At 42.3% G+C, this 19,953-nt stretch overlaps 1 protein-coding gene across 5 annotated transcripts in view; it reads left to right on the forward strand.

The window, feature by feature from the left end:
- LOC121278719 (copine-3-like) overlaps nucleotides 1–19,953 on the forward strand; it is an 88,586-nt gene that overhangs the window by 45,621 nt on the left and 23,012 nt on the right. For all 5 annotated transcript variants that reach the window (XM_041189084.1, XM_041189089.1, XM_041189087.1 and 2 more), the window contains 6 exons: nucleotides 2,485–2,556; nucleotides 2,695–2,778; nucleotides 6,154–6,243; nucleotides 7,885–7,983; nucleotides 17,880–17,966; nucleotides 19,446–19,505. In XM_041189084.1, coding sequence (XP_041045018.1) covers nucleotides 2,485–2,556; nucleotides 2,695–2,778; nucleotides 6,154–6,243; nucleotides 7,885–7,983; nucleotides 17,880–17,966; nucleotides 19,446–19,505 — 492 coding nt within the window. The remainder of the gene's footprint in view (nucleotides 1–2,484; nucleotides 2,557–2,694; nucleotides 2,779–6,153; nucleotides 6,244–7,884; nucleotides 7,984–17,879; nucleotides 17,967–19,445; nucleotides 19,506–19,953) is intronic.

Here is a 19,953-nt window from a genome sequence, read left to right on the forward strand (position 1 = left end):
AGCCAATGGCTTCCGGTGTCATATTAAAGCTGACATCATACTCCAACTGCAAGATGATCATGATCAGAAATTTAAATGTTAATTGCAGTCGGTTTTAACTGAGTTCTGATGTACAAAACCGGTTGACCTCAAAGTGACTGGGGGAATTATGAGCTTTTTAAAACACCCTCCCCCCCTCCTATTCACGCCACTGCTGCCACAAAGAAATAGTGTTTCATGACACTCATGTCTGAATACTTTGAAATGTCATTTTTTGCCCGCCAGCCACTAATTAGGTCTCCTATTCTATCACAGTCAAAACTAAAATAACAGGTGTAAACCATTTGTCTCATTAAGACTAGTGCATCATGGCAGTTGCATTGTGTTCTGCCAGGGCTGTGCGGCTGCATTGGAACCTTTGTCCAAACATGGATAAAAAACTGAATTGCAAGGCTGAGTTGACTGTCTGCCCTTGACATCAAGGCAGCATTTGACAAAATGTGGCATCAATGAGCCCTAGCAAAACTGAAGTCAATGGGAATCAATGGAAAGCTCTCTATTGGTTGGAGTCATACCTAGTAGAAAAGATGGTTGTGGCTGTTGGAGGCAAATCATCTCTGCGCCAGGACGTCACTGCAGGAATTTCTCAAGGTGGTCTCCTGGACTAACTATCTTCAGCTTCTTCTTCAATGATCTTTCCTCCATCATAAGTTTGGAAATGGGGATGTTCACTGCGCAGTGTTCAGTTTCATTTACAACTCCTCAGATACTGAGCAGTCAATAGCTGCATGCGATAAGACATGGGCAACATTAAACTTGGGCTTATAAGTGGCATGCATGGCCATCTCCCCTTGACATTCAATGGCATTACCATTGCTGAATCTTCCACTATCAAAATCTTGGGGGTGGTGATTAACATTGATTAATAATTGATGTCAAAGGCAGCCATGCTTGGACCAAGGCTGTAATGAGGTCAGGAGCCGAGTGACCCTGGGAAAACACAAACAGAGCATCACTGAGCATGTTATTGCTGTGTATGTGCCACTTGATAGCACTGTTGATGATATCTTGCATCATTATGCTGATGGGGTGGTAATTAGCTGGGTTGGATTTGTCCTGCTTCTTGTGGACAGGACAGACCTGGGCAATTTTCCAAATTGTTGGCTAGATACCAGCGTTATGAAACAGCTTGGCTCAGGGCATGGCTAGTTCTGGAGCATATGTCTTCAGTGCTGGTGTCAGGATGTTGTAAGATTCCATAGCTTTTGCAGTTTCCAGTGCCTTCAGATGTATTTTGATATCATGTGGAGCAAATTGAATTAAATGAGGACTGGCATCTGAGGACCTCAGGAAGAGGCTGAGATGGGTCCTTCACTTGGCACATATGGCTGACGATGCTTGCAAATGGTCATGCCTTGTCTTTTGCACTGATGTATTGGCCTCTCGCATCATTGAGGATGGGGAAATTTGTGGAGCTTTCTCCTATGTTTAGTTAAATTTTTTGCCACCTTTTGCAATTGGATGTGGCAGGACTGAAGGGCCTGGATCTGGTCAGTTGTCTGTGGGATCGCTTAGCTTTGTCTATTGCATGTCAGTTGACAGAAACACCATGCAAGTAGCCCTGTGTTGTAGCTTCACCAGGCTGACACCTCATTTTTAGACATGCCTCTTGCTGCTCCTGACAGCGAGTGAAGTGAGTAACTTGCCTCCTGACTTCCCAAAGCCTTTCCATCATCTACAAGGTACAAGTCAGGAGTGTGATGGAACACTCTACTTGATTGGATAGCCCCAACAATGCTCAAGAAGCTTAACACCAATCAAGGCAAAGCAGCCCGCTTGATCGGCACCCCTTTCATTATCTTAAACATTACTGACTCATCACCAGCAAATATCATATACAAGAAGCACTGTAGCAACTCACCAAGCCTCCTTTGACTGCACCTTCCAACTTGCAACCTCTACCATCTAGACGAATAGGGGCAGCAGGTGCATGGGAATGCCACAGCCAGCAAGTTCCACTCCAAGCCACACACCATCCTGACCTGGAACTGTATTGCCTCTCCTTTACTGTTACCAGATCAGAATCCTAGAACTCCTTTTCTAACAGCACATAGCAGCAGTTCAAGAAGGCTTACCACCACCTTTTCAAGGCTAATAAATGCTTGCCTTGCCAGCAACACTCGCTGGCCCAATATAAAAAAAATAGCCCAGTTGCATTTTGGCACTTATGTTCAAACACAGATAAACTTCTCACTTCTTGAGGTCAACTAGTTGCTGCAAGGAAGTGCTGAATTCGCTTTCCATAATGCAGGATGTTCCTGTCTGTATGCTTTTCTTGGTTAACTAAGTTTGAGGCAGCATAGCGGATTTCCTAGGAGCAGGTGACCTATGCTGACTCTAATGTGCAGGGTCAAAAAGATGATTAATGGAGAAGAGAAGTAGGTAGTTTGGTAGATAATGCATTTTTTTTTTGGAAAATGCCTCTATTTGTTTTATCTACTCTAGATTTTTGCAGAAGAAGTAAAAGATAACCGAGTGGTCAACTTTGAAGTTCAAGCACGTAAGCTGGATAAAAAGGTAGAGCTCGCTTTTTAAAAATAAATAATTACTGCTGTTCCAAGTTTGTTTTTTTGGAAGTTATTAGCTTACAGTGTTACATTTTTTATCTCTCGAACTAACCTGGGGTGTTTTACTTCTATTACTTGTAACGATCAGGATTTTTGGGGGAAATCAGACCCTTATTTGGAATTCTGCAAACAGACGGAAGATGGAAAATGGCAAATGGTGCACAGGACAGAGGTGAGAGATGTCTCCAAAAGATATAGTGATTCTGTAAATTTCATATCAGCCATAATGGTCCATGCTACATACAATGTTCTGATTGTACATAAGTAAATAGGATAATAACCATTTTTTTTCTCTCTTACAACCTATATCTATTTGGTCAGTTTATAATAAGATTGAGACAGTGTCAATATTGCAGGTCAAGGTTTTTAACCAAAGCACACTTTTTTGGCATCAGATGAAGGAACTGAAGTTATTACTATTTAGCATTACATTGAAACCTAGCACATGTTTTGAGTGTATCAAAGCTTAATTTTGCCTTAGCCAGTCAAAATGTATTGCCAGTATTTTAAATTGATTTCCTCTTATTGGATATGTGATATTCAGTTTCTTATAGAAGACAATATAAGAAGGTTCAATTTCCTCTGACTTGCTAGGACAGAGCACACCTTGAACGGAATTTAATTCTGCCTTTGTGAGTTGGCTGGGAGGCAGGGTGCTGTAAAATCTGGAGGGAAGGACGCCCATCATTGTTCACTGAGAATGGCCTTCCTGCCCAGAGGCCACTGGAGGTCCTTTTAAATGGCCAATTAAGGGAGTGCAGGAGCAGAGGGACCTGGGGAGTATATGTGAACAAATCATTGATTCTGGCAGAGTATGTTGAGAGCACGGTTAATAAAGCCCAGGATCCCATGTACTTTATCAATAGGGGCATAGAGTACAAAAGCAAGGAAGTCATAATAAACTTGTATAAAACACTGGTTCGATCTCAACTGAAGTATTGCATCCAGGTCTAGGCACCATGTTTTAAGAAAGATACGAAGGCATAGGAAAGGGCTTGGAAGAGATTCACAAGAATGGTTCCAGGGAAGAGGAACTTCAGTTGTGTAGATAGATTGGAGAAGCTCAGGTTGTTCTCTTTGAAGAAGGGAAGATTAAAAGATAGAGATATTGAAAATTATGAGAGGTCTGGACAGAGTAGAAAGCGAGAAACTGTTTCCACTCATGAAAGGATTGAAAACTCATTACAGATTTCAGGTAATTGGTAAAAGAAGCAATGGCGACATGAGGAAAATAATCTTATACACGGTGAGTGGTTGGTTAGGATCTGGAATTACTGCCTGAGCATGTGGTGGAGGCTTCCAATCATAGCTTTCAAAAAATTGGATCATTTTCTGAAGAGGAATGATTTTCAGGATTATGGGGAAAAGATGGGGTTGGGGTTGGTGGTACTAGGTGAATTGCAGAGAAGCAACACAGACATGATGGACCGAATGACCTCCTCGTGTGCTGTAGCTATTTTATGATTCTATGATTAAGGGCATTATCCCAGTAGCTGGTACTTTACCAACAGCAGGGGGTTGTATGTTACTTGGGAGGTTGCCCAGTAAAAGCTGATAACCTCCTTGCTGGTTTGGGGGGGCTCTTGTGATTTGCCACTATGACCCATGGAGGGTCCCAACTGGTGGCAAGGACTGCCCCCTGGAAGGCCCCGTCCTTCTTTCAACAATAACCTCCCACCCCACCGCCTTTCCTCCCCTGCCGTTAGGCAGGCCCTGGCAAACCCAACGCACTTGCCTACATTCTGGAGCCTCCTATATTCTGCTTGTCCTAGCTGGTTGCAGTATCAGCTGTGGCCACTGCTCCTGGTGGTGCTGCGGGGACTGAAGAGCAACCATCTCTCTGATTAACAGGCAGCCCTTGGGTGCAGGATGTTTATCCGTAAAGGGTGGGAGCCCCGATGCTGGACCGTTAATTGGTTGATGGATGTTGAATTGCTTTGGGGCTTCCAGAAACAGCCTGGATGGGACTGGTCTCTGATTTTTGGCCCACTGGTGGGGCCACCGTGACAATCACTCGGTTCAGCCCCTGATGTGCACTCTTTCCTTCCTGACCCACATACACCGATGGGTTCAGATTATCTATATTGTCTGGTTTTCCCCTGGCAAGGGCCTGTGTTCAGAAGCGGGGGAAGTAATTGAATGCTGACTCTGAGGTCTGCAATTATGAAATGGCGCCATCCAAAACCAACAGCTGGAATGCAGTCAGCCACAAAAATCCTGTGTCCTGTGCTGCGTTTGTTTTTCTGCCAAGTAATGAGCATTCTCCAGGCATAAAATAAGCGACAATTTGCCTTAAGCTTTCTAGTACTTGACTATATGCAGTACTGTTTCTGTGCTGTTTGAACACTTTTGCATGGCTTATCTTCAGTGCTTTCTGCTGAGGTTTTCCAGCATTTTCTGTTTTTATTTGAGTGCTTTCTTCCTTTGCTATTTGTGCAGTGAGAGAGAGACACATATCAATTAATTATATATGCACATGTTTCAAATAGAACAGGTTTTTAAAATTTGAATTCTAAACTTTAACAATGTAGCATTCTCTCAGGATTGCACTGGAGTATCAGCATAAATAAACTCAAATCCCACAATGATATGAATTTATATGGCTCCTTTTAGTGTGGAGAAGTGTCCCTTGGTGTTTCATAGAGGTATCATCATATAAAAATGGATGCTGAGGCATAGAGAACATAATTAGGAGGGCTGCTAAAAATTGATCAAAAAGTTGAATTTTAATCTGGGTCTTATGGGAGCAGAGAGTGGTTGAGAGACACTGGTTTAGGGGAAATTAATACCTCATAGGGCTTGGATGGCTGAAGAGTTGCCTGCTAATGCCAGGATGAAGCGGGGTGGGAGGAAGCACAAGGCCAGGCCAGAATAACATAGAACTCCCAAAGGGTTGTAAGGCTGATATTGGTTACATAGGGCTGGGCAAGGCCATGAAGGGATTTAGATAGGAGGATGAGAATTTTAAGTTTGAGGCAATGAGGAACCACGAATGGAGGAATTCGCTGAACATGGGTGTTGTTTATGTGATGTAAGGTAGAAATTGTGCAGCAGAGTTTCAGATGACCTGTGCCTTATGGAGTAAGCAGGATAGGAGGTTGGTTAGGAGAGCACAATGACAAATCATTGCCTATCTAGCAAGTATTCAGCTTGATAGTTGCACATTGGTCTTAGGAACTGGAAAATTAGGCACTTGAACTAGCACTGAGCAGATTAGTTTCTACTCAGGGTCATTAAGCCCAACGTAGCCCCAAGACATTTATTCTGTAATCCACTAATGGGATTCTTTCCTTGCTGTGTTTCCACCAAACAAATGCTGATATTTTTTATAAACTGTATAATATAAAAGTATATTTTTAAAAATGTTATATATGTTATATGTGTATGTATGTGTGTATGTATATATAATATATTTTATATACTATATATATTTTATACACATGTCATGCATCTCCTGAACTAAACTTTAGTGCCGTTTTTATGATACTGAACAGCAAATACTTTTGTGGTACTTCAGCTGTTGCACTAACTTTTTTGTTATTTTCAGGTCATAAAAAGAAATTTAAATCCCACTTGGAAACCATATAAAATTCCTTTGCAATCACTGTGCAATAGTGACTTGCAGAAGCCAATCAAGGTATTTCTCATTTTTATTACTGAAGAGCTAAGGAATATTTACTTAGCAGTTTACTTATTGAAAAAATTAATAAGCAAAGAAACCTAATAAAAACTTGTATTGGCATAAGTAATTGAGGATCTACAATCTAGTTTCAAGTGGGAACTCTCCAACTCATCCACATGCACACTCTTTTGATCTCTTTCATTCTCTCTTTCACGTGCTCTCCTTCCTGTTTCTTGTTATAAAACTGGTTTAACAGCCTGGCACAGTAGTTTTATTTTGGAAAAAACAATCTTGTAGCCTGTGATTGTGTATAAGAAAATGAACAGAGGTCTTTTGTCAAATTTTAAATCTGTTTAACAACACTCGCATTCACTGCTACCTTTATTATGCACAGATCAAGATTTTTACCTCTGGCAGGCACGCCGGGTGGGGCGGGCGGGACCCGGAGTGGTTGTGGAGCTGACCGCTGCCCGCGATCGGACCCGACCTCGATTTCACACTGGCTGGCCAGTTGGTGTGGCCGGTGTGACTGTTCAATTGGTGAACGGCCAGCCAGCGTGAAAGGTGTGCTGCAACACTGAGTGTTGCCAGGGTGGGGAGGGGAGGAGAGTGAGTGCAGAAGTTTGCACGGGTGGGTGTACTGAAAACTCCCTGAGGCACAGAGCTGCCTCAAGGAGCTGAAGATTTTTAATAACACAAATAAAGAATTTAAAAATGTTTAAAAACATGTCCCCTCATGTGACTCTGTCACATGAGCAGGGACATGTTAATAATGAGATTTGAACATTTTTATTGTATTTTTAATTCCTGTTGGAAACCTCATGCTGTCTGTGAATGAGGTTTCATAAAAAATCCAAAGGCCGCCTGGCCAATTCGCCTGCCTGCCAACCGTAAGGTTGGACGGGCAGCAAAAAATTGAATTTAATTATGACTTTAATGGCCTTAATCGTCGGCGGGTGTGGTGCCGAGTCCTGCATGCGCCCACCGACCGAAATATAGCGGATGACGTCAGGACCCTTGCCCAAAGTCATTGCACATCATTTCACGCTCGTGTAGGTCATGCGTGTGTCTGCCCACTCAGCAAAAAGTCCTGCCCATAGTATTTACTTGCATTATGATCACTGTTTATCTACTACATTTGTTGCATCTAGTTAATTATTTGTAAAGCTCACACTCTGAAATACAGGGTGGAATTTAATACTCCCCATGGGAGATGGCTGGAAAGAGGGGAGGGGGTGCCCATATAATCACATGGGAAGGTGTGGGGTGGAAAGGAATGTTGCCTTCCTGACTCTCTTGCTAGAGTCTGGGGTGGGAAGGGTCAAGGACAGGTTTCCCACTTGGAAACCAATTGAGAATATTTGAGGCCCCCATTCCACTGCCTTTGGTATTCAACAATTGACTGGTGAGGACCATGACATGTGGGAAACTTGCCAGGTAAACCCAGGTGTGGGAGAGTCCCTCCTACTTGAGCAGCCCATGCCCAAAGGCCATCCACATGTGAAGACCCCCTCCTTAAGTTTAACTTATTGAACTTAAAGTATTTTGTGGGTTATGAAGTACTTTGGGAATTAACAAGGTACTATACAGATGTAAGCTCTTTCGTAAATTAGTTTCTATAATCTTCAGCTGACTCAACGAAAGCCTTTTTTTCAGGTAACCTGCTATGATTATGACAATGATGGATCACATGATCTAATTGGAACATTTGAAACAAATATGGAGATGTTGCAAATGGCATCACAGAGTTCACCAGTAAGTTTGTATTTTTCTTTATAATACTCCTGTTTAATTCTTATTTTCTGCTTTATTTAAAAAAGAATCAAAGGAAATAAAAATTAAAGTAAGCTGTCTTAGGTTAGTGCATAAATTTTCTTCTATTATTTCTCCTTTCAAGACCCATTCATGATGGTGAGGTGCTTTATATCTAGACCTTTGCTAATGCTATCCTTTCAGTTAGCTGTGAGAAGGTGAGCAAGGGCAATCCAGAATGATTTGCATTTTGTATTTGCATTTAGTCAAGCTTCTCTTCTTTGATATTTTTTTGTAGGGAACATTTGGTATCTTGTTACATGATGAATCAGAAAAGCAGTAGGGGAGAGTGAAAGTAAGGCCAAGAGCTTTTTGGAAAAGAATTCCAGAGGGTGGAGCATATTGGCCTATGATGATGAACAGAGGATGTGGGAAATAATTAGTAAGCTAAAGACAGAGCAATGAGGGGACATACGGTTGGAGAAACTTGATAATGCGAATGAAAATCTTGAAATTTCCTAAGGACTTTTTTTTTGTGATGCATCATGGAATTCTCCCTCTATGTTAATACAACAATCGTTTAAGGTTGGGTGGGTTGGAATGATGTGCGGCTGCTTCTTAAGCAAATTTGTACCTAAATAGCTCAATAGATCATTGATCAGTTAAACTTAACTGCTGCAATTTAAGGGTTGGATTTTAGCTACCAATTTGCCGGACCCACCTCAGCAAAAAAATTCCCCGAAGCACAAGATTTTAATTCTGCTTAGAGTCTCAAGCAGCTGTTTTGGCAAGTTGGGAATGTATGGCCACTATGGGGAGTCAAAGTCAGGTAGGTATGAGTGGGAATGGGATGAAAGCATAGATCCTTAGAGCAGGTAGGAATGGTATGGAAGGTAAATAAGAACAGTAAAAGCTTTAAGGCTTCAATTCCCCTCCCTCCCTCCCTCCCTCAATGTTTGAAAAAAGCTTAAACATGATTTTTAGTTTTGGGAATCCAGACCCTGCAATGCAAACGCCAAACACTGGGAACTGGCTTTGAGTTGCTTGGCTGCTTTGCGCTTTTACTGAAGTAAAACTCTAAGGCCTGAGTCATGCCTAGGTACGCTGCTTCTACAACAGCAACTTGAATTTATATAAAACCTTTTAATGTAGTGAAAGGTCCCAAGGTGTGTGGCAGGAACGTTGTCAAACAGGATTTGACACAGTCACATGAGATATTGGGACAAGTGACCAAAAGCTTGGTCAAATAGGTAGGTTTAAGGAGCATCTTAAAATCAGGGATGCACAGAAGGCCAGAATTGAAGGAACACTGAATTCCTAGATGCTTGTAGGGCTGGAGGATGGGGCAGATAAGTCCACAGGTTCAAAACATGATTGATTGAGTTTTAAAATTGAAGCATTGCTGGCCTGGGAGCCAATGTAGTTGAGTGAGTAGAGGGGTGATGATAAATGGAATTTGATGCGAGTTAGGATATGGGCAGCAGAGTTTTGGATGCGTTCAAGTCAATGGAGGATGGAAGCTGGGAGGGTGTCCAAGAGAACATTGGCGTAGTTCAGTCTATAGGTGACCAAGGCATGAATGAGTGCTTCAGCAGCTGGTAACCTAAGGCAGGGTGAAGATGAGCAACATTATGGAGGTGGAAGTAAACAGTCTTGGTTATGCACATCAAGGTTTTGAATGGTCTGGTTTAGCCTAAGAGTGACAAGGCATAGAGATGGAGTCAGTAACTTGGGAATGGCAGTTGTGGCGGGTACAGAAGAAAATTATCTTAGACTTCATGATATTTAGCTGGAGGAAATTTCTACTCATCTAGTACTGATGTCTGACAAGAGAGTGACTAATTAGAGGAAGTGAAGAGATCAATAGAGCAGGTGGTAAGACAGACTGGATGTTGTCAGTGTACACGTGCAAACTGACATTGTGTTTTCGAATGGCTTTGTCAAGGGGTAGCAAGTAGCTTGAAAAATAGGAGGGGGATAAGTTAGATCTTCGGGGGCTCCAGAGGTCATGTTGCAGCAGTGTGAAGAGAAGGTATTGCAGATGATTCTCTAGATATGATCAGATAGATAAGAATGGAACCAGGCAAATGCAGTTCCACCCAGCTGGACAATGGAGAAGCAGCATTTGAGGAGGTGTGCTATGCATACAGAGACTGCAGACAAGTTTAGAAGGACAAAGAAGGATAGATAACAATGGTCGCGGTCACGTAGGATGTTATTTGTGACTTTGATAAAGGGTCATTTTAGTGCTTTGGCAGGTGTGGAAATCTGATTAGAGGAATTCAAGCATGGAGCTGGGGGAAGAATTGGCATAGATTTTAGAGGTGACAACAAGATCAAGTACTTGGGCGAGTAAAGGGACGTTGAAGGTGGAGTGGTAGTTTGCAAGGACACAGGTCGAGGCTTTTTTTGAGATCTGAGGTACTGATAGTTGATTTAAAGTACAGGGGGCAGTACCTGAGGAGAGGGAGTCATTAACATTTATTCCATGCTATAAAATTTATTTATTGAAACTGAGTTGCTGCAAGTAAAAGCACAACTTAAAGCAAATATGTGTAATATGCAAGATTTTTAAAAACTAGAAGCAGATGTCTTATATTGCTCTTGGTTAAAACAAAAACATATACTGGGTAGAATCTTGAAGCATTGGGGGTGTCTTGCTTGCCTGCTGGAAAGCCGGTGAGAGACCGACGCTACTACCCACAGCTCTTGTGCTTAGCAGCACCACTGGGGAGCACTTTTACGCTTCTGATCATTGGGTGCCCGGTGCAAGGAGGGTAAGAGACCTCCTTGTGAACCTGCTCCTGCTGGCCAGGCTGGCCATCAACGATCCAGGCAGCGGACGACCAAGGGGGTCGTAGGCCCAACTTTCTGCCCCTCTTCCGTGGCTGGTGTCCGCTGGCACGATAAAAGCCTTCCGTGCTCAGTAGGCACCGCAGAGACTGGGGTACTTTAATCACATTTGGGCTTAATGTTTGTAAGTTTCCTTCTTTCTGTTTGCAGTGCCCCTTTAAGGACCTGCATCTTGTTTATCCCTCATTTTTCTTAATTTAGTTTAATTAGTTTCATCCAAAGAAAAGCTCCCACGGGGGACGCTATGCCAGTTTCCTTGACAAGGCACTGGCGTGCCTTCGATCAAGGGCATCCCCACAGAGGTGTCAATCTGGCTGCACAGTTTTATCTGTCGTGCACACTGCATGGCAACAGGCCCTCCTGAAGCTGGGTTAATATCAGTGGAGGTGTGATGAGGCCCTTGTCATTAATTGGCCTACTTTAAAAGGGCTCAATTGGTGGTGAGGCAGGAAGGCGCATTCCCTACCAGAACTTATTCCTGACAGAGGTGGGATCTAGTACGGCCCCATCACCCCTAAATAAATGTCCTTCCCACCTTCAAACTCACTGCCAACAAGAGCACACGATTTCAGCCTTAGTTTCATGCTGTATAATGCAGCATGAATTATTAGGGCCACTCATTAATTTTTATTACAAGTATAATAGTGATAGTGTTTAAATGTTACTGCTTATTTTTAAAGCCCAGCATACCAAGGAAGATGGTAGGAAAGATTTGTCTGGTTTCGGGTAAGTAGGCGGAAGGTTGCAGGGATTGTGCCTAGCAGTGGTGAAGAGTTGGGAATGCTGTCTGGTAATGTTGAGGGATATTAGAGCACAAAAAAGTCAGCCAAGGCACGTAAAATTTGACTAGACAGCAATGCAAAATTGGATGCAGTAAATTGGCAGCCTACTCTACAACCTGCCCAATTTTCCTTCCCATGGACTTCAGTTAAACAAAAGATTTGACAGCATTTAAGTCAAGCTGCTGATTTGTTAATTGCTCATTTTAAGCTACCTGTGACATTAATTTTCACCCCGATGTGTTTCAGAGCATTGAAAATGGGATACCCAGGAGATGGGCAGGGATGTCTTGGTGTGGCAGCACCGTAGGGAATTAGAGAAATTACTGATTGTAACAATGCTGGGAAAATGAACGGGGGTGTAGAAATGCTGAGATGACGAAGTTAGGGAGCATTAGGTGGGGATTACTGGGTATAAGAGTATTGGGAAGAAAGCTACTAATTTTCTGAGGGAGCAGAGCAGCCGTAGGAGCAATTGGAATGGCCAGGGATGGAATGGGAGCTGTTTGATTCTAGCAGCAAGTGGGAGGAAGGGTTTCCTTAGTGGTGAATTTGGTAAATCTATAATTTAGAACGTAGCTGATTTATTTATTTAAAGTTCTTAGCAATGTTATTGAATAGGTAAATCTTTCCCAGAGATAAAAACAAAAAAACTGCGGATGCTGGAAATCCAAAACAAAAACAGAATTACCTGGAAAAACTCAGCAGGTCTGGCAGCATCGGCGGAGAAGAAAAGAGTTGACGTTTCGAGTCCTCATGACCCTTCGACAGAACTTGAGTTCGAGTCCTGGACTCGAACTCAAGTTCTGTCGAAGGGTCATGAGGACTCGAAACGTCAACTCTTTTCTTCTCCGCCGATGCTGCCAGACCTGCTGAGTTTTTCCAGGTAATTCTGTTTTTGTTTTAGGTAAATCTTTCCTCCTCCCCCGAGCCACTGCCATCAATCTCTGCTGAGCTACTGCCATCAATCCCACATTGGCCACCCCCACCCCAAAGTAAATCGTCATCAAAGCTTTTTATAAAAATGTAGATGGAATGTGTGACTTTAAAACTGGATGTTAAGTTGTATCTGAAGTCGTAGCCCAATTATTCACTTCACCTGAAGATTTCACCTGATCTTGATTATGTACAATGTCATGGGAGGATGACCAGTAGTATAATTAAACACTTTCAAAAAAAATGTTGGTATCCCAATTTAGCAATGACCAGCAAATGAGGGGGTGGAAAGTTTTGAAAAATAAATTATTGGTTCCACAGTTTCACTTAATTTGGAGTTACCGTTGATCAGAAATTTAACTAGACTTTCTGAATAAATACTGTGACTACAAGAGCAGGTCAGAACCTGGGAATTCTGTGGCAAGCTTCTCACCACCTGACTCTACAAAGCCTCCATTGACTACAAGGAGTGTGATGGAATACTCTCCAGTTGCCTGGATGCGTTTGGCTCCAATAACACTCAAGGAGCTTCACATCATCCAGGACAAAGCAGTCCGCTCTATTACCTTAAATATTCACACCCTCCACCACCGATGCACACTGGCAGTGATATATACCATCTACAAGATGCATTATAGCAGCTCACCCAGGCTCCTTCCACCCAGCATCTTCCAAACTCACAAACTCCACTAGATGAACGAGGACAGCAACCACATGGAACACTCCCATCTGCAGGTTCTCCTCCAAGCCGTATGCCACCCTGACTTGGAACTATGGGCAGAATCGTCCCAGATTTGCACTAAATGTGGTAGCGGGTGGGGGAAAACGAGGTTTTAACGCCATATCTTCCCAAACCCGTTGCATTAATGATGCATTCCCAGGATACACGCCTTCACAATGGCGGACGGGCTCTGATTGGCCTGCCACGCCATCACTTTATGCCAGGCACCACATTTGAAGTGCAGCTGTGCTCAGTGCATCCAGCCCAGGACTGCATCAAAGAAAACATGGCCCCAAAAGGCAAGAAGACTGCAGCCCTCGAGGCCACGATGCCGTGGAGGCCTGCTGTGATGTCCTCTACCCCTGCTCTGGCCACAGGAGGGGCAGCAACATTGCCACTCCAGCTTGGTAGGTGATGGCAGTGGTGGTCATTGCCAATGCTGCACAGAAGAGGTTGGCCATCCAATGCAGACAGAGGATGGATGATCTCATCTGTGCAGCCAGGGTGTGGCAACCATCTCATCACGCTAAACTCTCACACTCAAGCCCATCACACATTCACTGGCATCTCACTCACTGCCAGCTTAAGGGACATCACCACCCATTCTCACAAATATACCCTCACATGTCCATCTGGCCTCATCTCCTCTGGAGACTGTGTCCTCAGTCCTTACCATCTTGAGTCCACTTGCACAGATCAACATGTGTGTGGGAGCACACCTTGGGACACCCTCCTTTCCCAGTACAGCCCTCACCCTGCGGCCTCTTCCCTTGCCTGATGCCACTTCTCCCCCTTTGCCAATCAAGACCTTGCCCTGCAGCTATTAAAAAGCCACCCACATATGGCTGACTTGGTAGGTAGACACCTACCCATGAGCCCCCCTAAAAGTGGTGTGATGCTGCCTGTGAAGCCTGGCGCTGATGACTGCAAGTGCTGACCAAAGAAAGGTAGGCAAACAAACCTTGAAGTCTTGAGCGAAGTGCAGCTCACCAAGTGCACATCGTATACATGCTGTTGTGAAACACATTGGCACGTTTTCCTGCTGAAGTGGATGGACGGCCCAGCCAGGCGGGGTGAGTCCTGAGGGCTGGCGTTATAATGATATGCAGATGTATTACAATGAGGTTCCTGTTGTCCGATGGTGGGAAGCTCAGCCCACCATTGACTGGCTGAGCGGACGATTGCAAACTGGTTTCACGATGTCATGAAACCGATGTTTGGCTTTTTCACCATATTGTCTGCTCACGCCACTGAACACGTCTGACCCCAGCAGGCATGGAAAATCCTGGCCTATACACTGTTCCTTCAATGTCGCTGGGTCAAAATTCCAACAACCCCCCCGCTCCTCACACTGTTGTCTTACCTACACCACCAACGGTGGACTCCAATGGTTCAAGGAGGGTCACCACCATCAATTAGCTTCGCTGACACATAAAAAAATGTAACATAGACACAAATACAGCATTAATTGTAGAAAATTTGTGTTACAACTCATGGCTTCCCTGGTGAGCAAAAGAGCTGCCAGCCGCTGATTGGCAAGGGCAATTAGAAATGAACAATCAATGCTGGTTCAGCCAGTGATGCCCACATTCTGGGAAAGAATTTTTGAAAAGTCCAAGCTCAGAAGCTTCAGAGAAAAGTAAATAAATAGAAAACATTAGCCTGGCACAAAATTTTGACACAGTAAGTTCACAAGAGTTGTATAAGTTTTAATTTATTATATATAATAGGTAGGTATGTATGTACATAATTTAAGGTGCTTACACAGAGGAGGGGGAAAGTACTGCATTTGGGTTCAGAATCTGAGAGTGTTTCGTATTATCGATATCTCCAGTGAGGCTTACCACCACGACTGCTTACTGAAAAATATTTTTTTTCGGATAGGAGTGATTAGAAATGTGATAATCATTGGATTTCAGCTCACAAATATCTAGGCTTGGAGTTTCCTGGCAATTTTAGGCATGGGAAGTGGCATTTTGTGATTTATTTTCAAGAAAGTTTTTGTTTGACTGATTTATGCTGAGATATCATTGAGCATCAATTACCTCAATAGTTTGATAAACTGCTGAAATTCTATAACAGAAACAAAAACAAAAATACCTGGAAAAACTCAGCAGGCCTGACAACATCTGCGGAGAAGAATACAGTTAATGTTTCGAGTCCATAGGACTCTTCAACAGAACTAAGGAAAAATAGAAAAGAGGTGAAATATAAGCTGGTTTAAGGGGGGTGGGTGGGGACAAGTAGAGCTGGATAGAGGGCCAGTGATAGGTGGAGATTGCCAAAAGATGTCATGAACAAAGAGGTGTTGACAGTGGTGATATTAGCTAAGAAATGTGATAATAGGTGTCATTAAAGGGAGAAAGCAGGACGAGCAAGGTACAGATAGCCTTAGTGGGGGTGGGGTGGGGGGAAGGGATCGAAATAGGCTAAAAGTTAGAGATAAAACAAGATGGAAATACATTTAAAAATAATGGAAATAGGTGGGAAAAGAAAAATCTATAAATTATTGGAAAAAAGGGGGATCGGAAAGGGGTTGGGATGAAGGAGAGAGTTCATGATCTAAAGTTGTTGAACTGAATGTTCAGCCCGGAAGGCTGTAAAGTACCTAGTTGGAAGATGAGGTGCTGTTCCTCCAGGTGCTGAAATTCTATGCTGCTCATTCACCATAGCTTCACCCCAAGACAAACACAAACTCATGGGAGTTTCCTGGATTTACACAAATAATGAACAGGCATAGATCTATATCCCAAACATTTAGGCATAGCAATTCAAAGTCACTTGATTTTTGACAATGACTTGAGATTCCTGGCTTTTGATGGGGATCAAGTTGCCTGACTTAGTGAAAACAATTACCGAGACAACAATACAGACATGCTCACTAAATCTTTTTATTTTCTGAAACAAAGACATTTTTAAAATGACACTTGTGGGTGGATTTTATGGCATTAGTGTCTAACAAGATGGCTAGAGAGCTGGCAAGAGATTCACATTGCCTCCTCCAGCAAGGCCTTCCCTGGAATCAAAGGCCCTCCCACCCCTACGAGTGCTGCTGGCCAATCAGAGGCTAGCAGCTCTTTTACTCACCAAGGAGGCTATGGCTGCTGCTGGACTGACAGCCACTGGAGGCCCAGAATCGAGGATTGATCTAAGCCAGAGGTAATTCTTGGTGGGAAGGGTTTTTTTTGGGGGGAGGGGGGGGCGTTACGGTGGTGGTTTGGCAGCAAGGACAAGGGGGTGATTCTCAGCTGCCCCTCCCTTTCTGATGTTGGGTCCTTCTATCAGGCACTGAGTGCCTTTGAATGAGGGTTCTACCCTGGGAAACCTGCCCAGGCAGGTTTACTGATTGTGCATGATACATGGTGACAGGCCTGCCCAAGATGGGTTAATACCATAAATGGGCATTAATTGACCACTTAAAGGCCTCAATTGGCTGCGGGAAAGGAAGTTTGACGATATGCCTACCCACCTGGACTTGATTTGGCAGAAGCAGGAAAGCAATGGGATGCCCACATAGCACCCTCCTGCCTGATTAAATGCCTTCCCTACCTCCAAACATGATATGTGGGAGGGCATAAAATTCTCCCCCTAGAGTCGTAACACAAATTATTTACAATTAATGCTGTATTTGTGTTCATTTTACATTTTATTTTTTACATGTCAATGAAGCTAAATGATCTGCCCAGGAAATATTGGTTTAAGTTCCCATCATCAAATCTATGGGGAAACTGGTGTAATTCTTGACAAAATTTCTGTATAAGGGCTATCGTGGAAATTCAAGAGATTTGTAAAGTAATATTCAACCAGAGTGACTGTGTCCTTTTAAGTACTGTTTTGTTAACTAACTTTTTAAATTGTACTCCAGTCGAAATCAGATTTTAAAAATATCCATGTTTAAATTGGCCAGAAATCTTTCCAAGTTAGCACGGCTTGTCACATAAGTCATTTTAAAGAATGTGACTGAGGGTTTACAAAACTATGAAATTGGCCCAGTAAGTTGATTAAATTAAAAGCAACGTGCTACCCTCTAGTTTTGGACACTGATCAGAAGTTTTTAGGATCCAGTCCTGCCCTCGACCGGTGTGGATAAATCGTTTACAATTTACTTAATCCTAACCTAAATATTTCCAATGCTGAATCAGTTTTCTTCCTTCTCTATGATGCTCCACTTTTTCACTTCCTCTACAACAGGTACTGTTATCGGCTGCAAAGACAGGTGTTCAATCTGAAAATAATCGTCTGATAATATCACCCTGTAACAGACCACTAGTGTGAGTAACTCCCAAATGTATGACTGGCTCTCCACCCTCCTTATTTTGGGAACGAACTTGTATCTGAATACACTTCACCCACAGCAAACTGCCTGTGAACTGGCACTGGTGTTCTAAAGAAGCTTGGAAGCATTCTTGGCAAACTTAATGTAGGAGTAATTAAAAAAAAATAAAATCTGCATGAAAAAATGTTGGATTAGTCAATGCTCATTACATTCCTTTCTCTGTGTACAGTAATGTTTTTGTTTGCGTACTGAATACCATGAATCAGCATAATGATGGTGCTGTATCCATTTCTCATGACCTGTTACAACATTTCTCATGGTGTTTATCTTGCAGGCAGAGTTTGAGTGTATTAATCCAAAGAAGAAGCAAAAAAAGAGAAGATACAAAAACTCCGGAATAGTGAGTTTTAAATTATGCCAGGTAAGTATTTTAGAGTTTTTATTTTCAAGGATAGATTTGTTTTTGTAAATCCATTCAACATTTTATGTAGTCCCACCTCTAATATAGTTAGTGCACTTATCAAGTATCTTCAGTGACTCTTCTTGCCCCACCCAGTCTATCACCACAATTGTGCAGAGGTGTCTTTTTTTTTCTCGCTGACACCAAAAGCATTTGGCAGTGGATGAATTTTTAAAATATTTACACTATCATGAAGGGTACAGTATTTTCTGTGGATATGAATCACACAGGGTCTGGATTGACTGGTAATTTCAGTTTCAACTTTACAATTTTCCCCAGTTTATCCAAATTACAGTGATTTGTAAATTGCAGTGAGCAACTGACTGACTGTATCATTACTATTTTCACTTTTGGTTTGCTCGCCTCTATTTAGCTGAACACAATTTAAATACATCAGTTAAACCGAACTCCCACCCTCATCTGGGAAAAATATCATAGTTCCATTCTTTAAAAAACAAGGAATGCATTGGCTTTGACAACATGAGACATACTTTTCAAAACAAGATGGCATTGTTGGGTACTAAAAATGCTATTGCAAAATCCCATGAATATAGTTCTGTGTTTGGAAGAAAAATAGAGCCAAATCCACATCAGGCTGGTCACAACTTGTTCTGTTAAATATCTGAAACATAAGTAACTCTAGTGTCCTGGTTTATGATTTGCTTTCCTATGCGTTTGTGCGCACACATTTTTACATTTTCTTCAGCTGCAGTGGATTCATTAATATGGGTACATTCCCAACTCTTTTCTCTTGTGCCAGTTATTTTTGTTTCAGTGAGACAGCACTGGCACAACATGGGCGGAAAATGTGTCGAGTCGTTCAAAACTACATTGACTTTGGGGCCATAAAATCCCATCGCTTAAAATTCTGCCCTATATTACAGTGCTATTACACGTCATTATGTACTTTGGGTTTGTGTCCATGACCACCACATCAACAAATTTCCAGTCTCAGCTATGTTGCTGTGAGCAGTACCATGAGCTGGTACATGTCTAGTTTGGACAACAGAGTCCTTAAACAGTATAGTTTGTTGCACCTTTTAGTGATTGGCCTGTTCTGTAGTGGTAGAAAATGTGGAGCAAGTCGTTAATGCTTTGTGATGTCCTGAGCATGTGAAAGGTGCTGTATAACTGTAAGTTCTTTATTTCTCGATGTTGCTGCTGCAATGGGCAATTTATCAATGGTGACAATTAATTATTTCCTTTATTAATTAAAAATTAAGATACATAATTCTTCTCACTGGTTGAAATGGCTGTTCTTAAGTGAAGTTTTTTAAAATTCATTCATGGGATGTATGTCGCAGGCAATGTCAGCATTTGTTGTCCATCTCTAATGCATAATAATACTCAGGTAAGAATATTAATTGTTGGATCGTGTAATGGATCATCAATTTATTACACATTAAAAATCTGATATGCTTCTAAATGTTTAACTTACAGATTGTGAAAGAGTACTCTTTCTTGGACTATATTATGGGTGGCTGTCAGATGAACTTCATTGTGAGTAAATAGCTCAAGTATGTAAACTGAGAATGTTAGCCGAAGTTTGCACTGTTTTTGGGAATGAAAATAGAGATGTCGGGATTTTTTTTAGCACTCAACCTAGTTTTTTAATGAGTTGAAATTAATGAATTTATTTTCTGCAACAGATTAATGATTTGGCCTCATTACTTCCAATCCTTGGAGTTTACTTTCATCTTTAATTTTCTTCAGTTTTCTCATTCATAATCTCTTTCCGTTTTGTTTTCTTCCAATTTTACTTTTTCGAGGCAGTAGTCTAAAATGGAAATAGGAAATAAAGTGTGTTCTAGAAACAAAGTTTACATTAATATTAACTAGACAAATGACATTGGCCGGGATTTTCCAGTCCGGATCTGTCACGGGCGGGATGGAAAATTTGGCGAGGCAGCCAAAACTCCATTGACTTTTGGCCTGAAAAGTCCCGGCC

The sequence above is a fragment of the Carcharodon carcharias genome, chromosome 6, assembly GCF_017639515.1.
Source record: "Carcharodon carcharias isolate sCarCar2 chromosome 6, sCarCar2.pri, whole genome shotgun sequence".
NCBI lineage: Eukaryota > Metazoa > Chordata > Chondrichthyes > Lamniformes > Lamnidae > Carcharodon > Carcharodon carcharias.